The sequence below is a fragment of the Rhodamnia argentea genome, chromosome 6 (assembly GCF_020921035.1).
Source record: "Rhodamnia argentea isolate NSW1041297 chromosome 6, ASM2092103v1, whole genome shotgun sequence".
In the NCBI taxonomy this organism is placed as follows: domain Eukaryota; kingdom Viridiplantae; phylum Streptophyta; class Magnoliopsida; order Myrtales; family Myrtaceae; genus Rhodamnia; species Rhodamnia argentea.
The window spans coordinates 4,739,352-4,760,426 of NC_063155.1; the positions used below are offsets into that span (position 1 = coordinate 4,739,352).

The following is a 21,075-nucleotide window of genomic DNA, read 5'->3' on the forward strand; positions in this document are numbered from 1 at the left end:
CAGCACCGCCCTGCTCGAGGAGTGGAAGGAGATTCTGGTCACAATCAATGCAGTGCTGGCCGATGCAGAGGACAGGCAACTCAGCGGTAACCCACTAGTGAAGCTTTGGCTGGATGATGTTAGGGACTTGGCCTATGACATGGAGGACTTGCTTGATGAGTTCGCAATCAAAGCCGCTCAGGTTGAGTTAGAGGCAGAATCCAGCACAAGAAGAGGTCTGGAGAAATGGAAGTTCTCTTTCTTTGGCGGAGATAAATCCTCCAGATCAAATTCAAACATGCACTCGCTCGTGTCCGAAACCAAGGTACAAGTGATCAATGGCAGGTTGAAAGCGATTGTCACCAGGAAGGCTCGTCTAAGCTTGAGAGAGAATGTCGTGGACAGATCCAACTACACCAACAAAAGGGATCCCACAACTTCTTTGCCGGAGCCTCGATTTTTCGGCAGGGAGAAGGAAGAAGCAGAGATGCTCGAATTATTGATCAATGAGGTCGAAAATTCAGATGCCATGCTGAACATAGTCCCCATAGTTGGGATGGGCGGTGTTGGGAAGACAGCCTTGGCTCAGCGGTTGTATAATGATGCTAGAGTATATAGCTCTTTTGAGAAGAGAGCGTGGGTTTGCGTGTCGGATGTTTTCGATGCTCATGACATAACGAAGACTATTTTGCGGTCAATCTCTGGGTTATCCGGTGAGGGGGAAGATCTTAATGGGCTTCAAGTTAAGTTGAAGGACAATCTATCGGGGAAGAAGTTTCTTGTGGTTTTAGACGATATCCGGAATGAGAAGTATGAAAAATGGACTGCCCTCTTAAAGCCATTTGAAGTAGGGGCTAAGGGAAGCAAGATCATCATCACGACTCGCAACGTTGATGTTGTTTCCATAACAAGAGCATCACCATATCTTTTGAAGGAATTGTCCCTCGATAATTGTACCAGCTTATTAGCCTTTCATGCTCTTGGAACAACAAATTTTGAGAGCCACCCGGATTTTGAAATAATATGCAGGAAAATAGCTGAAAGATGTAAAGGTTTACCTTTGGCAGCGAAGATGTTGGGCGGTGCCCTACGTAATGAAGGGAGTTCGAATGAATGGGAAGATACCTTAAATAGCAAAATATGGGATCTTCCCACGGCAGAGAATGATGAGGTTCTCCCTGTTTTGAAATTGAGCTATATCCATCTTCCTTCCCATTTGAAGAGATGTTTCGCTTATTGTGCAATATTCCCCAAGGACTACCAATTTGAGAGGGATGAGTTAGTACTTTTATGGATAGCACAGGGCTTTGTGGATGGAAGAAAAATAAAGGAGAATATCTTGAGATTAGGACGGAATTACTTCGGTGAGTTAGTATCTAGATCCTTTTTTCAACAATCTAGTGTTGACAGATCAAAGTTTGTGATGCATGATCTTTTGAATGACCTAGCAAAGTCAATTGCGGGTGGGACGTGCTTTATCTCTCGGGAGTCTCGACTGGTGGGTCATGAAGATGACGCCCCTCTTGAAGGAAAAACTCGATATGCATCATTCATCTCACCGTGGTATGTTACATCACAATGCATGAGAGCATATCATCGAATGAAGGTGCTAAGAAGTTTAATTCTAGTGCCCGGTGGATCGGGAGGGGTCTCGAGCAAATTCAGTATTTCCAACAAGGTGCTGTATGATTTGTTAAAAGAATTGAAGTACTTGAGGGCACTCTCAATATGTCATTGTCGCATTGTAGAGGTACCGAACTGTGTTGGCGATTTAAAACATCTTCGATATCTCAATTTCTCATACACTAATATCGAAATGCTACCTGAGTCAATTGTTGACTTGTGCAAATTACAGGCTTTGATCCTAAGAGGTTGTCAAAACCTTTCAAAGTTGCCTCAAGGTATTACAAAGTTAGTCGGCTTACGGTTTCTTGATATTAGAGATACACGGAGTCTAAAAGAGATGCCATGGGGCATCAGTAATTTGAAGAATCTTACTATCTTATCCAAGTTTGTGGTAGGAATGGAGAAAGGGTCGCAGTTAAAGGAGTTAAAGAACTTGGTCCATCTTCAAGGAGAATTAATCATATCAGAATTGCAAAAGGTGGAAAAAGTTAGAGATGTAGTTGATGCTGATTTGTTTGGAAAGCTAAGTCTTACCAACTTGTCCTTGCATTGGGAAGAACATTTGGGAAATCTCCATAATTATGAGCGCGAAGCACATTTGCTTGACTCTCTGCGACCTCACACTAATCTGGAAATTCTCACCATCTCGCGCTATTGTGGAGCAAGATTCCCCTTGTGGTTAAATGGTTCATCCTATTCTAAGGTAGTGTCTTTGTGCTTGGGGGGCTGTCCTAATGTTACATCACTACCCCCACTTGGACAACTACCTTCACTTAAGGAATTATCTCTCGAAGGTCTACATGCATTAAGAATGACAGGCCCAGAATTTTATGGAGGTGAAAGGCCTTTCTCATCCTTAACCACTTTGAAGTTTGAAGAGATGTTGGCATGGAAGGATTGGTCTCCTTATGCCGGGGGCCCAGAAGAAGAAGTCCCATTCTCCTGTCTTCAACATCTTGTTGTCCGAAGCTGTCCTTCATTGGTCGGGACATTGCCTCGTCAACTTGATCATTTGATAAAGCTTGAAATTCATTCATGCCCGCATTTACATGACTCAGCCGGTGCGGTTCGTCTTCCATCTCTCCGTGAGTTATACCTCAAGGATTGTAACAAGGAGATATTCAAGAGCTTGGTCAACCTAACTTCTTTGACCATTTTAAGAATTGAAAATCTTTCGGAGCTTGTTTGCTTTGATGCTAGGTTTGTGAGCTGCTTGGTCAAGCTAAAGGAGCTTCACATAGGAGAGTGTGACAAGCTAAATTACTTGTGGCGGGATGGAAGTGAAACACAAAATCTCACTTGCCTGCAGAGAGTTATCATCGAAAGGTGTCGTCGGTTCACATCATTTGTGGCTGGAGAAGGAGAGGTAGAGCTGTTGTGCAACCTCGAAAGGATGGAATTGAGGGATTGTGCGAGTTTAGAAAAGCTTCCGGGCAAGATGCACGCACCAAGGCATTTAAGCATTGAGAATTGTCCAAAAATAGTGGGACTAACCATTCCTTCGGATGGCCCCAGTAGTAATAACTCGATGCCTCAGCTTGAATCTCTCGAGGTAATTCATTGTTATTCTCTGACATCCATTTGGGTAGCCAAGGGTAGACTCGCTGCTCTAAAGACACTTTATATTAGTGAGTGTGAGAGAGTGGAGTCGCTAGAAGAGATCTCCACCGGAGAATCGCTGGAATCTTTGACTATTGCTTGGTGTGAGAATTTGGGAAGCCTACCACGATGCCTTCACGCGCTCTCCCATCTCACTAAGTTGATGATAAGCGGGTGTCCAGCATTAGAGATAGAGGAGGACTTCCCTCCCCTTCCCATCACCCTCTCGAAACTTGTTCTTTGGCATTGTCCGAAGATAAAGTCTATTGCCAGCAGTAACATTGCCAACTGTAAGAATCTCACTCACTTGGATATAGCTAATTGTCCAGCATTGGAGATAGAGGAGGACTTCCCTCCCCTTCCCACCACCCTCTCGACTCTTGAACTTTCGAGCTGTCCGAAGATAAAGTGTCTACCAAATCAGTGGCATCATCTTACCTCCCTCCAGTCAATATATATTTGTAATTGCCCAAATATCAAATGCTTCCCCGAAGGAGGTTTCCCTCCCAATTTGCGGGTCCTTGAAATCTGCGGGTACGAGAATTTGAAGCAGCCAGTGAGAGAATGGGGCTTACCCCTCCTCACATCCCTCCAATCTCTGACAATTGGCTTTGGAAGGAGCATGGGTGGAGGGGAGGCAGAGAAGGTGTGGTTTCCTCCGTCGGAGGAGGATGACGAGGAGGATGCGTGGAGTCTTGTCTTCCCTCCCTCTCTGACCTATCTTTGCATTTACAATATGAGGAAGGTGGAAAGACTATCCAGCGGTCTTCGCAGCCATCTCTCCTCTCTCACACATTTAGTCATTTATGGCTGCCCGAAGTTGAGGGACTTGCCAGAGGATGGCCTCCCTCCCTCCCTCCAATATCTGTCCGTAACTGGATGCTCGAATCTGAAAGAAGGATGCTCAAAACTCACTGGCCACTATTGGCCCCTCATCCAAGACATCCCCAGCATCTACATTGATGGCGTTTGGACCCACTGAATTGATTCGTGCATCAACACTAGAGTCAGTTTTATAGGGTTCGGGTACGTTTTTGGTCTTATAATGCATCAATTTCGTTTCTTTTCGTCCATTCGATGCTCAATACGAATTTATTTCATTTTCTTTTCCCATTTGGAGAAGTGTCGCATAGAATTTCCAGAAAACCACCGACTGTGTGTGTGTTCGTTCTCGGTTGGGAGGGGGCCTCTCACCCACAGTCCAAATATTTAAGCAAATGCACTAAGAAGAATAAGGGATCCTCTACCTAGACTGCAAAGTTACCCAATGGGCAAAGGCGTTTGCTCCTCGTGAAAGTACAACTAAAATTCAGAGCTCAATTAGCTGCTTGAAACCAGCGAGAGCTTCCTTTAGTCTCCAATTGCACTGCTTGCGAAAGTTGATCATATTCTTGTATGCCACTGCTTCCTTGAGTGTCCAGCTTTTTCCTTCATCCACTCCAATGCTCTTTCATGGAGTTGCTTACACTGCTGGAATTGGGGTGCGTCAAATGTGCCGGTCTACATCGATGATATATGTAGAACTTTGTGTGATGCCCAAAAATTGCTTATCTTTGCACTTGGATGACACACCAAAGAATTTGTAAATGGAAATGCACTATGCTTTGCGTGAGAATCATGAAGTATTGTTCTGCAATTTAAGCGTTTGCCGTATTTTCTCTTCCAAATATCTGTTTCTTGTGCCATAGATCATTGACCTGAATTCTCTCAACTGTGCTTGTTCTGCAGAATATACCACTGTCATCTGTATTTGGAAAAATCTCTCGGGAGGATCAAATGCTAACGCTGCTGAGGTAGGCAACTGCTGTACTTATGTTCATCTTTTGCAACTTGACAAATGAAAAACCACAAGCTATTAATTTTGGTAGGTGCACTGATCTTTCGTGACATGCTCTAAGTAAAAGATTAATCTGTATCGTTATGTCATTTATCAGGGTCTTTATTCTAAGTCAAGTTAAGATGCTGTCTTACTTCGAATAACAGCTACTTTAAAGATACAAAATTAGGTTTTAAAATAGGGGCTTTCGAGTTAGCAAATATGACGACTAAATTTCAGTGAACCCTGCGGATTATACTTTAGTTAAATCTGACTTTCTTGTCAAAGTTCACAGTTCATCTTTCATCTATTTGAATTCCCATGCCATCTCATAGAACATATTTCTGTTTCATTGTTGTCAAGGGAAGGCGGAGAGGAGCAATCAGGGAGACTATGCTTCGTTACTCTTGTGAGTAAACCTAGTCTCATGTCTACCGCGAAGAATTTTGATCTAAAATTTCGAGAAGGTCGTCCTCCAATACCACTCGCAACCTAGTTAGCTTGGATGGACAAGTCTCATCACGACAACCCCACCAGGCTGCCAGACCTCCCGTCACGAGCAAGGCAAGATACAGGCACTCCCATCGCCAGTGGATTATCCTCATGACCTAGCATTTGTGGAATATCAGCTTTTATAATTAGGCTAGCGGTCTAGTGGGGTATGATTTATACTCTCCATCGATAAGAAGGTAGCACCCCCCGGCTGCCGGAGACCCCTATAGCCTAGGGCTTTCTTGGCCCCTAGGATTTTCTAGTGTTGTCCATATATAATTCATTTATTTTGAAATTGAAAGTTGTAAGAGAGAGATAAGAGGTGTTAATTATAGTGGAATCTTCTGCTGGATGTAGTCCTAATTTAAGAGTAAACCAAGATAAATCTTGTATCCCAATTTTTCTTGCTCATCTTTATTCTCTATTTCTTCGTGCTTGTGCGCTTAATCCAAACATCTATATAATTATGCATTAACATAATAAGGGCCATTTTGGATAGAGAAAATCATCAAAAGGCTCACGCATTCTTCAGATTTGGAATGGGAAGTACCCTAGAGTAGCTTGTTGGTTTTTGGTTGCATTGGGGCGAGTGTTTATGTACTTTGTTTATCTGATTACTCTTGTAATTGTTTATTTTGCATGGCAAAATAATTTTTACGGAGGGCTACCAGATTTTGTCATTTCAGATTTGTTATTTGTTCCCATTTTCGTTTCGCGCGCCAGATGTCAACCTTTCAGTTGAACTCGAAAGAGTCCAATGCAAAAGATTGTGATTCAATCAAAATTATCGTATCGACAATAGTGATTGGCAAAAGACAGGAAATTAATCAAAATGTCTAGGGCCTTAGTGAGATGGACTCTGATTAACTTAAAGAAAACGTTATTCTTTTGCTTTACCGTTTACTATATCTCTCATGCAATTACTATGCAATCCTTTTAACGATTTCTTCCGCTAGCCAACCCGAGTTAGTTGCCTTCATATAAAAGTGTTATGAATCTTCTCTTTTATTTTACCAAATATATTAATAGTTTCCATGCAATGATTGACTTAAACAATAAATGGTTCTCGATAGTATCTAAGTATTTCTCCCTAATGATTTAGATTTATTGATTTTTCCAACAGCACTGCGTGATATGCTGATCTACAGATGAGTAAGAAATTTAGTTAACTGATTCTAAGTCAGTGATACACTTTGCTAGGGTCAAAAAGAGAAAGAACTCGCACATATGCGAGCAAAAATAACTTTTGAGAAACCCCCCAGAAGAAAAAAAAAAGCTTTTACAAATGTTCAAAATATGCAAATTAAAAAATAACGAGTCAACTTTCATTATCCATGGTATAACAGTGTTCATTATTTTGCGAAATCCATGATATAATATTCAAGCGACCCACCGTAGTTGACTAATCTTAATATTTGAAATAAGCTCCAAATATTTGATACTTGTTTTCCCGAAGGTATGGGGCAAGCAAAGCCCGTGCCAGCCCATGTGCTAGGCCCTGGCAGAGAACCTAGGTATAGGGTCAAATAGAGATGAGTGACATTGCTGGTGCCGGTGGTGCTCGAGAACGGAGGCCGGTGGTGAGTTCGCCAAAGACGACGATGGAGGTTATGATAGGGTTGTGGCAGCTACAGGTAGTCTTAGACACTAGATGAGGGAATGATACTAAATGAACCCGGCGCATGTGAGCCCGGCTTATCCAGTATTGGATGAGGTGGACTTCACATGAAACCCATCATGAATCCTAGAATTCATTCTTATGTTGTGAATGTAAAACAATAAACTAACAAGAAGAGATTGGGTGGCAATTGCCGATAAGTGCTTTGTGTTTCATTGATAGGATTTTTGTACATACATCAGCTATGCAGTGTGGTGTTTTTATGTAATACAAGCTAGAGTTACAGAATCAATGAAGGATACAATCATAATCTCTTCTCTTTGGAAAGAATTGATAAGCAATTGGTGGAGAGATTGCAGCTGATTGAGATTGTGCTTGATGTGCAATCACGGGAGAGATTGTAGCCGGCTGAGATTGTGATTGATGAGCAAGCGATGAAGAAATTATAGCTGAATCAAGACACGTCATTTTTTCCTTTGACAGTGAATTCCCCTCTCATTAGGTAATTGAAGATAATTGGATGTGATGATTGGTCTGGCTAGTTTCGCCGGCAACGACGATGGCAGAGGCATTGGTATGAGTCACCCTATGCAGACAGCAATGGCATGGCACTAGCCATAGGAACAACAACTCTCTCTCTCTCTCTCTCTCATTTCTTCATTTCTTCATTTTGTTTAATCTATTTTTCAGTTTTTTTCTTTTTTTTTAAATTTTTTTAACTTTTATTTTTTTATTTTATTTTGCATTTATCAAGCTTAAATATGATCAAACAAGAAAAAAGTTCGATGAAAGTTATTGCATTGTAATTTTAAGCAAGAGAACAATAATTAATGCTAATTGTCAGATAATAACAATAATTCAAACGGAAAAAGAAAATAGAACCAATGTGAAAAGTGTAGTGACAAAGCCAATTTGCGTCCGGGAAAGTCTTGGTCTTCCTGAATTTTGTTGAAGTTTCTTTGGCATTATCTCTTTTTGACTTTTGCTTCACTTTCTTTACAGAAAATGTACACGATGTGCAGTAAAGCCTTGATCCTCCTGAGTTTATGTTGTGCATGGCAATTACAGTACCAAAATTCGCAGCAAGATGGGTGGTACTGATCCGATGAAGGGTGTTGAGGTAGTAATTAATGACTGGCAAACGCTTGATAGGAGAATCTTGGTCCTTTTGAGCCCGATTTTCTCGTTCATCAATGTTATGTGTAGAGTATAATCTTCAGTAAATCATATATTGTTACATGGTGATTTGTGACTCGTTTATTATCGGCAGAGTAAAACAAAGCAACTTGCTACTAGATTGGTTGGTGTGCTGACCCTTATTCTTATTTAGCACAAAGCTAGTGCTCTTGTTTTCCTTATTAAACTGACAAAAAATTAACGGTCTTTGATGACTTGTAGATGTATAATAGCAAGTCCTGGCCTTCCTGATTGTATGGTTTATATACACGGAAAAAAAAACAACAACATATGATTGTGGATGCTACAAATATCAGGGGATAATCTCTAACATATGATTGTGGACGAAACGTTATTATCACTTTTTCCGTTTTGCTTCACTTTCTACACAAGAAAGTTGATGAGTTCCAGTAAGTCTTGGTCTTCCTAGTAATGCCGTAGAAATTTGAGAGGATGCACGTTATGTCCTCGAGTTAGATTGTTCTCCTTTCTCTTGAGACCAGGATTTCTGGACGTCGTTTGAAACAGAGGACCTTTTCTTTTGGCCAAAGCACAGACAACTTAGCCGTATTTGATGGCTTGTTGATGTATCACAGAAAATAAGATGCCATTGTTTGTTGTATCCTAGGTAACTTAGGTTTCAAAAATATTGACATAGTAGTGATCCTTTGATGCGATTTTGGTACCCTGATGCTTGTGGAGCTGCCAGGTAAGGGTAAGCATAGTCCGGGTTGGTCCGATTCCTGAACGGTGCAATGAAACCGGTAAAATGAAAATAAAAGGTAAAGAACTGTATTCGGCTCACTGATTACATTTCCCTATGGGATGGACAACCCCCATGTGAGCGAGGGAATGACACTTGTTTCTGTGCAAGTCCCTTTCTTTGCCTAGAATCTCAATTCAAGAATCCCTGGTTTGGAAGGCAGAGCTGTAATTATAGAGAGCGATATCTATCTACGCATACCAATTGCCCCCATAAAGCACTCAAATTTACTCCCACAATCCATGCGTTGAAAATTGATTGATAAGCAATTGATGGAGAGATTGCAGCTGATTGAGAATGTGCTTGATGCGCAATCAAGGGAGAGATTGTAACCAGCTGAGATTGTGATTGATGAGCAAGCGATTGAGAAATTGTAGCTCAATCAGGACACATCATCGTTTCCTTTGATAGTGAATTCCCCTCTAGATCAAGTTCAGTTGCTCATTAGGTAATTGAAGATTATTCGATGTGATGGTTGGTCTAGCTAGTTTGGTCGGCTGCGACGACGGCAGCATCATTGGTATGAGTCGCCCTATGTAGACCGCAATAGCATTGCGCTAGCCATATGAACAACAATGCTCTCTCTCATCCCATTCCTTCATTCTTTTTATCTCTTTTTCAGCTTTTTTTCTTTTTTTACTTTTTATCTTTTATTTTTTATTTTATTTTGCTTTTACCAAGCTTAAATATGATTAGATACATGAAAATCTATACATAATTCTAATAGACAAGTGCATTAGAGATAAATGAATGAATAATCAAAATATGATCAAACACGAAAAAAGTTCGATGAACGTTATTGTGTTGTAATTTTAAGAAAGAGAACAGTAATTAATGCTAATTGTCAAATAATGATAATTCAAACGGAAAAAGAAAATGGAACCATGTGAAAATTGAAGTAATAAAGCCAATTTGCGCCCGGGAAAGTCCTGGTCTACCTGAATTTTATTGAGGTTTCTTTGGCATCATCTCTTTTTCACTTTTGCTTCACTTCCTTTACAGAAAAAGTACATGATGTGCAGTGAAGCCTCGACCCTCCTGAGTTTATGGTATGCATGGCAACTACAGTGCCAAAATTCGCAGCAAGATGGGTGGCACTGATCTTGTTGAGATATTAATGCGGACACACTAACGGATCTTGCAAATAAGTCAATACGAAATCACCAGAGAAATTACGAGGAATAATAAAGCACACCAGATATTTACGTGGTTCGGTCCGAGGTCGGTACCTACATCCACAGAGAGAGCCAGCAATATAATGCACTATAATCGGAGAGTCAGATTTACAATCGTTCATGCACTCAAGTGTTTCCCGCACAGCTAAATCAAGAACGTCACCTTCGTCCTAGAGAGACCTTCACTGTTCGCCCTTCAAGTTGCGACCAGAAGATCTCAACCAAACAACCAACGAAGTCGTCGTTCTTCTTGTGCGGTTCAAGAACCCACGGTTCTCTCGCGTCCACTGTTCGTGCCGCAGCTTTCTGCTAGACGAGTCTTAACCCTTTTGTTCCCTGTTCGTGCCTTTAAGGAGTCAAAGAAAACAACAACTTTGACTGGTTGACTGGGCCCCACGAATTGCCTTCTTATTCACAGAATATAGGTGTGCCCTTATAACTTGTCTTTATTCAATCTTTTGATAAGAAGAGTCCAAAGTGCAGTAGTTTGGCAAGGAAAGTCAATCTCAGTTGGGTTTGTGTTTATTCGGTCAAACTCCGCACATATCAAGTCCACGTCTAGACCTGCAAAAGATTTTCTTATCTTTTTCTTTAACAAACTCATAAACATCCGTAAACGGTTTAAACTCGAGACATTATCTAACAGATCTGATGAAGGGTATTGAGGTAGTAATTAATGATTGGCAACCGCTTGATAGGAGAATCTTGGTCCTTTTGAACCCGATTTTCTCGCTCATCGGTGTCATGCGTAGAATATAATCTTCAGTAAATCATATATTGTTACATAGTGATTTGTGACTCATTTATTATTACCAGGGTAAAACAAAGCAACTTGCTACTAGATTGGTTGGTGTGCCGACCCTTATTCTTATTTAGCACAAAGCTAGTGCTCTTGTTTTCCTGATTAAACTGACAAAAAATTAACCAGTCTTTGATGACTTGTAGATGTATAACAGCAAGTCTTGGCCTTTCCGATTTTATGGTTTATATACATGGAAAAAAAAAAAACAACAACGTATGATTGTGGATGCTACAAATATCAGGGGATAATCTCTAACATATGATTGTGGACGAAACTTCATTATCACTTTTTCCGTTTTGCTTCACTTTCTACACAAAAAAGTGGATGAGTTCCAGTAAGTCTTGGTCTTCCTAGTAATGCCGTAGAAATTTGAGAGGAGCGCATGTGTTGATGCACGTTATGTCCTCGAGTTAGATTGTTCTCCTTTCTCTTGAGACTAGGACTTCTGGACGTCGTTTGAAACAGAGGACCTTTTCTTTTGGCCAAAGCACAGACAACTTAGCCGTATTTGATGGCTTGTTGATGTATCACAGAAAATAAGATGCCATTGTTTGTGGTATCCTAGGTAACTTAAGTTTCAAAAATATTGACATAGTAGCGGTCCTTTGATGCGATTTTGGTACCACGATGCTCGTACGGGTGAGTATGGTTCCAGGGTAGAACCGAGAACCCGGAAGCGGAACCTGTAGGATTCGGTCTAGTTCCAGGTTCCAAAAATTGAAGAACCTGTTCGAACGGGTAGGTTCTAGGTTCCGCTACCTAGAACCTAGAACCTAGACCCTAGATCCTAAAATAAATTTTTATATTTTTCTTGGTATATATTTTTGCATGATCCTACAATGTTCTATGGCATCCGATAATGAGTGTATAATCTGGAATCAAACAAATTTTTAGGTTTCGGGTTCTAAAAAATGATAAACGTGTTCTAATGGATTAGTTTCAAGTTCTAAATGTAACATGTACGGAATCTAAAACCACTCACCTCTACTTTCTCTTAGATGTTGTAGCGTTCACTCTCATTTTGCTTAACTAAAAATGAAAAAATAAAATAAAATAAAAGAAATTGATAGATTCTCGGGTACCTTGGAACCAACCCTAGAACCTGTGACGGGGTAGGTTCCGGGTTCCAGGTGGAACCTGTAAGGAACCTGGAACCGCTCACCCCTAGATGCTCGTGGAGCTGCCGGGTAAGGGTAAGCATAGTCCAAGTTGGTCTGATTTACGGACGGTGCGATGAAACCGGTAAAATGAAAATAAAAGGTAAGGAACTGTATTTGGCTCACTGATTACATTTCCCTATGAGATGGACAACCCCCATACGAGCGAGGGAATGACACTTGTTTCTGTGCAAGTCCCTTTCTTTGCCTAGAATCTCAATTCAAGAATCCCCGGTTTGGAAGGTAGAGCTGTAATTATAGGGAGTGATATCTATCTACGCATATCAATTGCCCCCATAATGTGACATCCTGTAATTCGGCGGGTCGGACCTTCCGGGGTTTCAAAATAAAAATAAAAATTTTGGACGTTTCCTCATCCTGGGTGCAATTCCTTCGCGGTTCGCCCCAAAGAGGTTCAGGAAAAATAGATTTGGACTGGATATGGGAAAGGACCCATTTACCCTCGAAAAATACCCCATTTTTAACTTGGAACGAAGGGTATTTTGGTCATTTTACCCCTTGGCCGAATTTTGACTATTTTTGGTGGAGAAAATCACCAATTTGTCCCTCTTGACTTTCAAGACACCAAAATATCTCACCCAATAATTATTTTAACCTATATTAATTATTTTGGCTTTCTTCTTCTTCATTTTTCAAGAACCCTTTCTCTCTCTAGGTCACTCCCTCTCTTGGCCAAACTCACCCTTGCTCATTCTCTCCCTCATCGAAAATTCTTCAAACAACCACCGGTGTCGCCTTGAACCGCCGGAGCTCGACTACCGCCGTGAGCTACTCGGAGTCGCCGGATTTCCGTGGGTTAAAGCCGGTCAAGAGGAGTTGCCGGAGCCGCCGGATTAGGGTCAAAATTTTTCTTGGTTTCTTGCCGGAAAACTTGCTAAAATAGTGGTAAGTTGGTCCCTAACCTTATATTAGGTATCTAGGATGCTAATGGACTTGAGATTTGGTAGATTTGGGTGAAAAATTGGTTGTTTTTGGCCATTTTTATGCCTTGGCCGAGAATGAATATTTGGAGGAGAGAGAAAGCTTGTTCTTGCAATGAATAGTAAATGCAAGAGGATATTTGTTTGGTCAAAGATTGACCATGGTTACCCTACCAACCCTAGTTACTTTATGCCCTAACTAGAGTTACTTTATGCTATAGTTTAATCATGGTTAGGTTAGTATTTAACTCTAGTTAATTTTGAACCATGGTTAGTTAATATATTAACTAGGGTTACTTTTATGTGACATAAAGTCGTTATGCCACGGTGCTTATTAAATGTGACATTATTATAGTATAGTACTATGGTTGTAAATTAATTATATGTTAGAAAATTATTATTGTTTGGCCGTGATAAATTTCCACGTTAGTATAATTTTAATGGCACGTGATTTATAAATTGCTACGTTAGCATAATATGGTCGCATGGCGTGGATTGGATACTATGGTAGCATAAATTGATCGGGTGATCCCGAATTATTAATTCTCTAACGTGAGTGAATCACGTGATCCCGAACGATTCGAGGAAATGTGATGGTCGTATTCAATCAAGTCGTCCGAGGCCAAAGTGAGCCGTATTCGCTCGATTGTCTCGAGACCGAGGAAATGTGATGGTCGTATTCAATCAAGTCGCTCGAGGCCAAAGTGAGCCGTATTCGTCGATTGTCTCGAGACCGAGGAAATGTGAGGGTCGTATTCAATCAAGTCGTCTCGAGGCCAAAGTGAGCCGTATTCGTCGATTGTCTCGAGACCGAGGAAATGTGAGGGTCGTATTCAATCAAGTCGCCCGAGGCCAAAGTGAGCCGTATTCGTCTGATTGTCCGAGACCGAGAAAGTAAGAAAGTCGTGTTCAATTAAGTCGTCCGAGACCAAAGTGAGTCGTGTTCGACTAATTGTCCGAGACTTGATCCGGTCGTGTTCCTATGTGTCCGAGACCGAGATCCGTGGGTCGTATTCCTATGTGTCTAAGACCCTGGTATATATATAGAGCCGTGTTCCATAAAGGTCCGAGGCTCAATGTTATGAACTTACTTGATGGCGGTGGAGTAACGTGGAATATTTCTGGAGTAACGTGGAATATTCTGGTGTAACGTGGAATATTTCCGGAGTAACGTGGAATATTCTGGAGCAATGTGAAATACTTCCGGAGTAACGTGGAATATTTTCGGAGTGCCGTGGAATATTTTCAGGGTAACGTGGAAATTTTTGGAGTAAGGTGGACATTTATATTATGGCCTGTTGTGCTAAAAAGGGGCCCCGGGAGCACGTAGAATATTTTATTGTTAGACCGAGGCGTGGAACGCCGAAACGGGAGTAACGTAGAATATTGGAGAAGGTGTGAGAATTTTCGGAGAAAGAATGGAATTTTCTAGAATTAAATTGTGGAATTTTTGGGAAGAAAGAAGAATTATTGGAAATTGTTCACTGAAAAATGTGTCTGGAGGCACTAGAGCCCTAATCTAGGATTAGGGGCTAGCTTACTGAGATTTTTATCTCACCCCGTCGTGGGTTCGTTGTTTTTCGGACCCTCCGCTGTAATGATCCGACCCGGAGATTGAGACGCCGGGAGAAATGGTGGAGCCTTCGGAAGCTGAGTAGCCGCTTGAGATAGCGAGGTTGAGGTTTAGGATAGTTGGCCTCTCGACTTTTGTAGAGTACTTTGTTTTGGTTCTGTAGCGGGCTTCGACCACGTGTCTTTTGTTAGGTGGTCACGGGCTCGTACGGTGGCCCCCGAAGCCCTAGGCTGATGAGTTTGTAGCAGTTATGTATATAGGTACATAAGTTTGTTTTACCGTCCCAAGTCATCGAGATGTTAATTGTTTCTGTACGGGGATTCGTTTTTGCTTCCGCATGAATTTGTTGGCCTCTGGATCCTGGAGAACCGTACATAAGCGTGGCCAGGTGGGATGTCGACGAGCTCGCAAGGTTTGGGTCGTGACACATAAAGCACTCAAATTTACTCCCACAATCCATGCGCTGAAAATTGATTGATAATCAATTGATGGAGAGATTGTAGCTGATTGAGATTGTGCTTGATGCGCAATCAAGGGAGAGATTGTAGCCAGCTGAGATTGCGATTGATGAGCAAGCGATGGAGAAATTGTAGCTGAATCAGGACACGTCATCGTTTCCTTTGACAGTGAATTCCCCTCTAGATCAAGTTAGGTTGCTCATTAGGTAATTGAAGATTATTCGATGTGATGGTTGGTCTAGCTAGTTTGGCCATGGCAGCATCATTGGTATGAGTCGCCCTATGCAAACCGCAACGGCATTGCGCTAGCCATATGAACAACAATGCTCTCTCTCATCCCATTCCTTCATTTTTTTTTTATCTCTTTTTCAGCTTTTTTTCTTTTTTTACTTTTTATCTTTTATTTTTTATTTTATTTTGCTTTTACCAAGCTTAAATATGATTAGATACATGAAAATCTATACATAATTCTAATACACAAGTGCAATAGAGATAAATGAATGAATAATCAAAATATGATCAAACACGAAAAAAGTTCGATGAAAGTTATTGTGTTGTAATTTTAAGAAAGAGAACAGTAATTAATGCTAATTGTCAAATAATGATAATTCAAACGGAAAAAGAAAATGGAACCCATGTGAAAATTGAAGTAACAAAGCCAATTTGCGCCCGGGAAAGTCCTGGTCTACCTGAATTTTATTGAGGTTTCTTTGGCATCATCTCTTTTTCACTTTTGCTTCACTTCCTTTAGAGGAAAAGTACACGATGTGCAGAGAAGCCTTGATCCTCCTGAGTTTATGGTATGCATGGCAATTACAGTGCCGAAATTCGCAGCAAGATGGGTGGCACTGATCCGATGAAGGGTGTTGAGGTAGTAATTAATGATTGGCAACCGCTTGATAGGAGAATCTAGGTCCTTTTGAAACCGATTCTCTCGTTCATCAGTGTCATGCGAAGAATATAATCTTCAGTAAATCATATATTGTTACATGGTGATTTGTGACTCGTTTATTATTGCCAGAGTAAAACAAAGCAACTTGCTACTAGATTGGTTGGTGTGCCGACCCTTATTCTTATTTAGCACAAAGCTAGTGCTCTTGTTTTCCTTATTAAACTGACAAAAAATTAACCATCTTTGATGACTTGTAAATGTATAACAGCAAGTCCTGGCCTTCCCGATTTTGTGGTTTATGGACACGGAAAAAAAAAAACAACAACAAGAACAACATATGATTGTGGATGCTACAAATATCAGGGGATAATCTCTTAACATTACGGGACAAGAACTTGTCGACGAAACGTTATTTATTTTGAAAGTACTGGTCTCTGTTTAATGTTTTTGGTTGGTGAAACTGTTGGTCTTCCTGAACTTAACTAAAGTATCGTTCCCATTATCACTTTTTTTCCGTTCTGCTTCACTTTCTACACAAAAAAAGTTGATGAGTTCCAGTAAGTCTTGGTCTTCCTAGTAATGCCGTAGAAATTTGAGGGGAGCGCATGTTTTGATGCACGTTATGTCCTCGAGTTAGATTGTTCTCCTTTCTCTTGAGACCAGGACTTCTGGATGTCGTTTGAAACAGAGGACCTTTTCTTTTGGCCAAAGCACAGACAACTTAGCCGTATTTAATGGCTTGTTGATGTATAACAGAAAATAAGATGTCATTGTTTATTGTATGATGTATCCTCGGTAACTTAGGTCCAGGAAGACCAAGACCTTCGCTTGCCAAAAACATTAAAAGAAGGGAAAAAAGAAGAAGAGAAATCCAAGCCTTTCAAGGGATTCTTGGTGCGGTTTCGATTCCGTGGTCAGATAAGAGACTTTGCGGCACCCATACACTCCGGAAGTGAGGGTGTTAATAAGAGATTACTCTCTCTTGACCGGTGAACGGCGATGAGATCAACGACAACAATCCAGCAAGCACGAGCGCCCGGTTATGGCGTAGCCAAGTGATAATGAGCTAATGGAGAGAGAACACTTCGTAAAGTCACGGACGACCAAGACCTCCCACCTACCAAAATTAAACGAAGACCAAGACTTTCAAGGATGCGTTCTGTCCACAAGTGCTCTGCTCTAGTAAATGCACCATAAACTCAAGAAGACCAGACTTTACTGGACTACCATGTAATGTTTTGGGATAAGTCTACTGTATATCCTAAAATTTATCACGAAAGTTTTAGGACTTTATTTTACTTTTTAAAAATTTTAAGACTTCGACTGCAATTTTTGATAAGTTTTAGGATACGGTTACACTTTTTGAAAGTTTTAACATTCAATTGTACTTTCGTGATAAGTTTTAGTACTTCCGACGACTTATCACTAATTTTTTTTTTTCATTTTTGGGGGTGGGGGTTCTAGAAGGTGAAGCAGAAGTGAAAGAGCGCAAATGAAGAACACAGAGACTTTGCGGGATAACTGGCAATGTTGCTTCAGTGTTCACATTCCTCCTCTTCAATCCCTATGTGAATGCCTTTTTCTCGTCAGTAGTAAAATTTCCAAGCGTCACATGACATGCTTGAAATTAACCGTTACTATAATTTTCATCAGATTCCCTGATGCTCGAGGAGCTGCCAGGTAGGGGTAAGCATAGTCCGGGTTGGTCCAATTCCCGAACGGTGCAGTGAAACCGGTAAAATGAAAATAAAAGGTAAAGAACTGTATTTGGCTCACTGATTACATTTCTCTATGAGATGGACAACCCCCATGCGAGTGAGGGAATGACACTTGTTTTTGTGCAAGTCCCTTTCTTTGCCTAGAATCTCATTTCAAGATTTTCCGGTTTCGAAGGCAGAGCTGTAATTATAGAGAGTGATATCTATCTACGCATACCGATTGCCCCATAAAGCACTCAAATTGACTCCCACAATCCACGCGCTGAAAATTGAGAGGCTGAGATTAAGAGCGAATGGTGAGGCCCCGGGCAGCTAAGTTGTCTATGGAACTGACAATAAGCAGCGGTGCTGATGGCAACAGCATGGCGGTGGGCCTGTGGCTGGGGGACGGTGGTGCTCTCTCTTGCTCCGTTCTCGCTTCTTCTCTTTTTTTAAATTTTAATCCCTCTTTAAGTTATTTTTTCTTTGCTGTTTTTTTTTCTTTTATTGAACTTAAATTGCAAAAGATACGTGAAAATCTAGTTATAATTCTAGTAGACAAGTACATGAGAGATTACTGAATGGAAAACCATAAACATGAAAACAGTGATGAAAATTATAGTAACGGTTAATTTCAAGCATGTCATGTGACGCTTGGAAATTTTACTACTGACGAGAAAAAGGCATTCACATAGGGATTGACGAGGAGGAACGTGAACACTGAAGCAACAGTGCCAGTTAGCGTCTTGCAAAGTCTCTGTGTTCTTCATTTGCTCTCTTTCACTTCTGCTTCACTTTCTAGAAACACCCCCCCCTCCCAAAAAAAAAATAATAATAAAATAGTGACAAGTCGTCGGAAGTACTAAAACTTATTACGAAAGTACAATTGAGTGTTAAAACTTTCAAAAAGTGTAACCGTATCCTAAAACTTATAAAAAATTGCAATCAAAGTTCTAAAATTTTAAAAAAGTACAACGAAGTCCTAAAATATTCGTGATAAATTTTAGGATATACAATAGCCTTATCCCAAAACATTACATGATAGTCCAGTAAAGTCTGGTCTTCTTGAGTTTATGGTGCATTTACTAGAGCAGAGCACTTGTGGACAGAACGCATCCTTGAAAGTCTTGGTCTTCGTTTGAACTTTTTGGTAGGTGGAAGTCTTGGTCGTCCGTGACTTGACAAATAGTTCTCTCTCCATTAGCTCAATATCACTTGGCTTCACCATAACCTAGCGCTCGTGCTTGCCGGATTGTTGTCGTTGATCTCATCCCCGTTCACCGGTCGAGAGAAAGAGTAATCTCTTACTAACACCCTCGCTTCCGGAGTGTATGAGTGCCGTAAAGTCTCTTATCTGACCACGTAATCGAAACCAGACCAAGAATCCCTTGAAAGGCTTGGGCAAATTTTTTTTTTTTCCTCTTTTTAATGTTTTTGGCAAGCGAAGGTCTTGGTCTTCCTGGACTTCAAAGTTTTTCTCCTCCATTAGCTCATTTTAACTTTGCTTCACCGTGACACCTTTGCTGTTCTCTGCAGTGACCAATTCACAGATGGCCGCTGGAGAGATCGTTTTGGGTTCCTTCTTGGCTGCCTTCTTTCAGGTCATGTTCGAGAAGTTGACTTCTCTGGCATTGGGCTATGCAAAATGGGCAGGAATCAGCACCGCCCTCCTAGAGGAGTGGAAGGAGATGCTGGTCACAATCAATGCAGTGCTGGCCGATGCAGAGGATAGGCAACTCAGCGGTAACCCTCTAGTGAAGCTTTGGCTGGACGATGTTAGGGACTTGGCCTATGACATGGAAGACTTACTTGATGAGTTTGCAATCAAAGCCGCTCAAATTGAGTCGGAGGTAGAATCCAGCACAAGCAGAGGTCTGGAGAAATGGAAATTCTCTTTCTTCGGCGGAGATAAATCCTCTGGATCAAATTCAAACATGCACTTGCTCGTGTCTGAAACCAAGGTACAAGAGATCAATGGCAGGTTGAAAGCGATTGTCACCAGGAAGGCTCGTCTAAGCTTGAGCGAGAATGTTGTGGACAGATCCAACTACACCAACAAAAGGGATCCCACAACTTCTTTGCCGGAGCCTCGGTTTTTTGGCAGGGAGAAGGAAGAAGCGGAGATACTCGAATTATTGATCAATGAGGTCGAAAATTCAGATGCCACGCTGAGCATAGTCCCCATAGTTGGGATGGGCGGTGTTGGAAAGACAGCCTTGGCTCAGCGGCTGTATAATGATGCCAGAGTATGTAGCTCTTTTGAGAAGAGAGCGTGGGTTTGCGTGTCCGATGTTTTCGATGTTCATGACATAACAAAGACTATTTTGCGTTCAATCACCGGGTTGTCCTATGATGGTGAAGATCTTAACGGGCTTCAAGTTAAGTTGAAGGGCAAACTATCGGGGAAGAAGTTTCTTGTGGTTTTAGACGATATCTGGAATGAGAAGTATGAAAAATGGACTGCCCTCTTAAAACCATTTGAAGCAGGGGCTAAGGGAAGCAAGATCATTGTCACGACTCGCAACCTCGCTGTTGCTTCCATAACAAGAGCATCGCCATATCCTTTGATGGAATTGTCCCTTGATAATTGTACCAGCTTATTAGCCTTTCATGCTCTTGGAACGACAAATTTTGAGAGCCACCCGGATTTTGAAATAATAGGCAAGAAAATAGCTGAAAGATGTAAAGGTTTACCTTTGGCAGCAAAGATGTTGGGCGGTGCCCTACGTAATAAAGGGAATCGGAATGAATGGGAAGACACCTTAAATAACAGAATATGGGATCTTCCGAAGGCAGAGAATGATGAGGTTCTCCCTGTTTTGAAATTGAGCTATGTCCATCTTCCTTCCTATTTGAAGAGATGTTATGTTTATTGTGCAGTATTTCCCAAGGATTACGAAATTGAGAGAGATGAGCTGGTACTCTTATGGATAGCGGAGGGCATTTTAGATGGACAAAAAGCAAAGGGAAATAACTTAAGATTAGGACAGAATTACTTTGATGAGTTAGTATCCAGATCATTTTTTCAACAATCAAGTGCCAATTCATCCAAGTTTACAATGCATGATCTTTTGAATGATCTAGCAAAGTCAATTGCGGGTGGGGCATGCTTTAGCTCCGGGGAGTCTCACTTGGAAGTTAATGAAGATGATGCATCTCTTGAGAAAGCTCGTCATGCGTCATTCATCTCGTCGCAATTTGTTACGGCAAAATGCTTAAGAGCATATCACCGAATGAAGGTACTAAGAAGTTTAATGTTCTTGCACATTGGATCTAGAGGGGACACCTTCTCTATTTCCATCAAGGTACTA

At 41.1% G+C, this 21,075-nt stretch overlaps 2 protein-coding genes across 12 annotated transcripts in view; both read left to right on the forward strand.

The window, feature by feature from the left end:
- The window catches only part of LOC115733080 (putative disease resistance RPP13-like protein 1), a 491,263-nt gene that overhangs the window by 290,049 nt on the left and 180,139 nt on the right, over window positions 1–21,075 (forward strand). The window lies entirely within an intron of this gene.
- LOC115744901 (putative disease resistance protein At3g14460) overlaps window positions 2,920–21,075 on the forward strand; it is a 130,781-nt gene continuing 112,625 nt past the window's right edge. For 2 of the 3 annotated variants that reach the window (XM_048280928.1, XM_048280927.1), the window contains exon 1: window positions 2,920–4,230. In XM_048280928.1, the coding sequence (XP_048136885.1) occupies window positions 2,999–4,186 (1,188 nt within the window). In that variant the 5' untranslated portion in view covers window positions 2,920–2,998 and the 3' untranslated portion in view covers window positions 4,187–4,230. Of the gene's footprint in view, window positions 4,235–21,075 lie in introns of all 3 variants that reach the window. The other variant, XR_007198794.1, reaches the window with a different exon arrangement.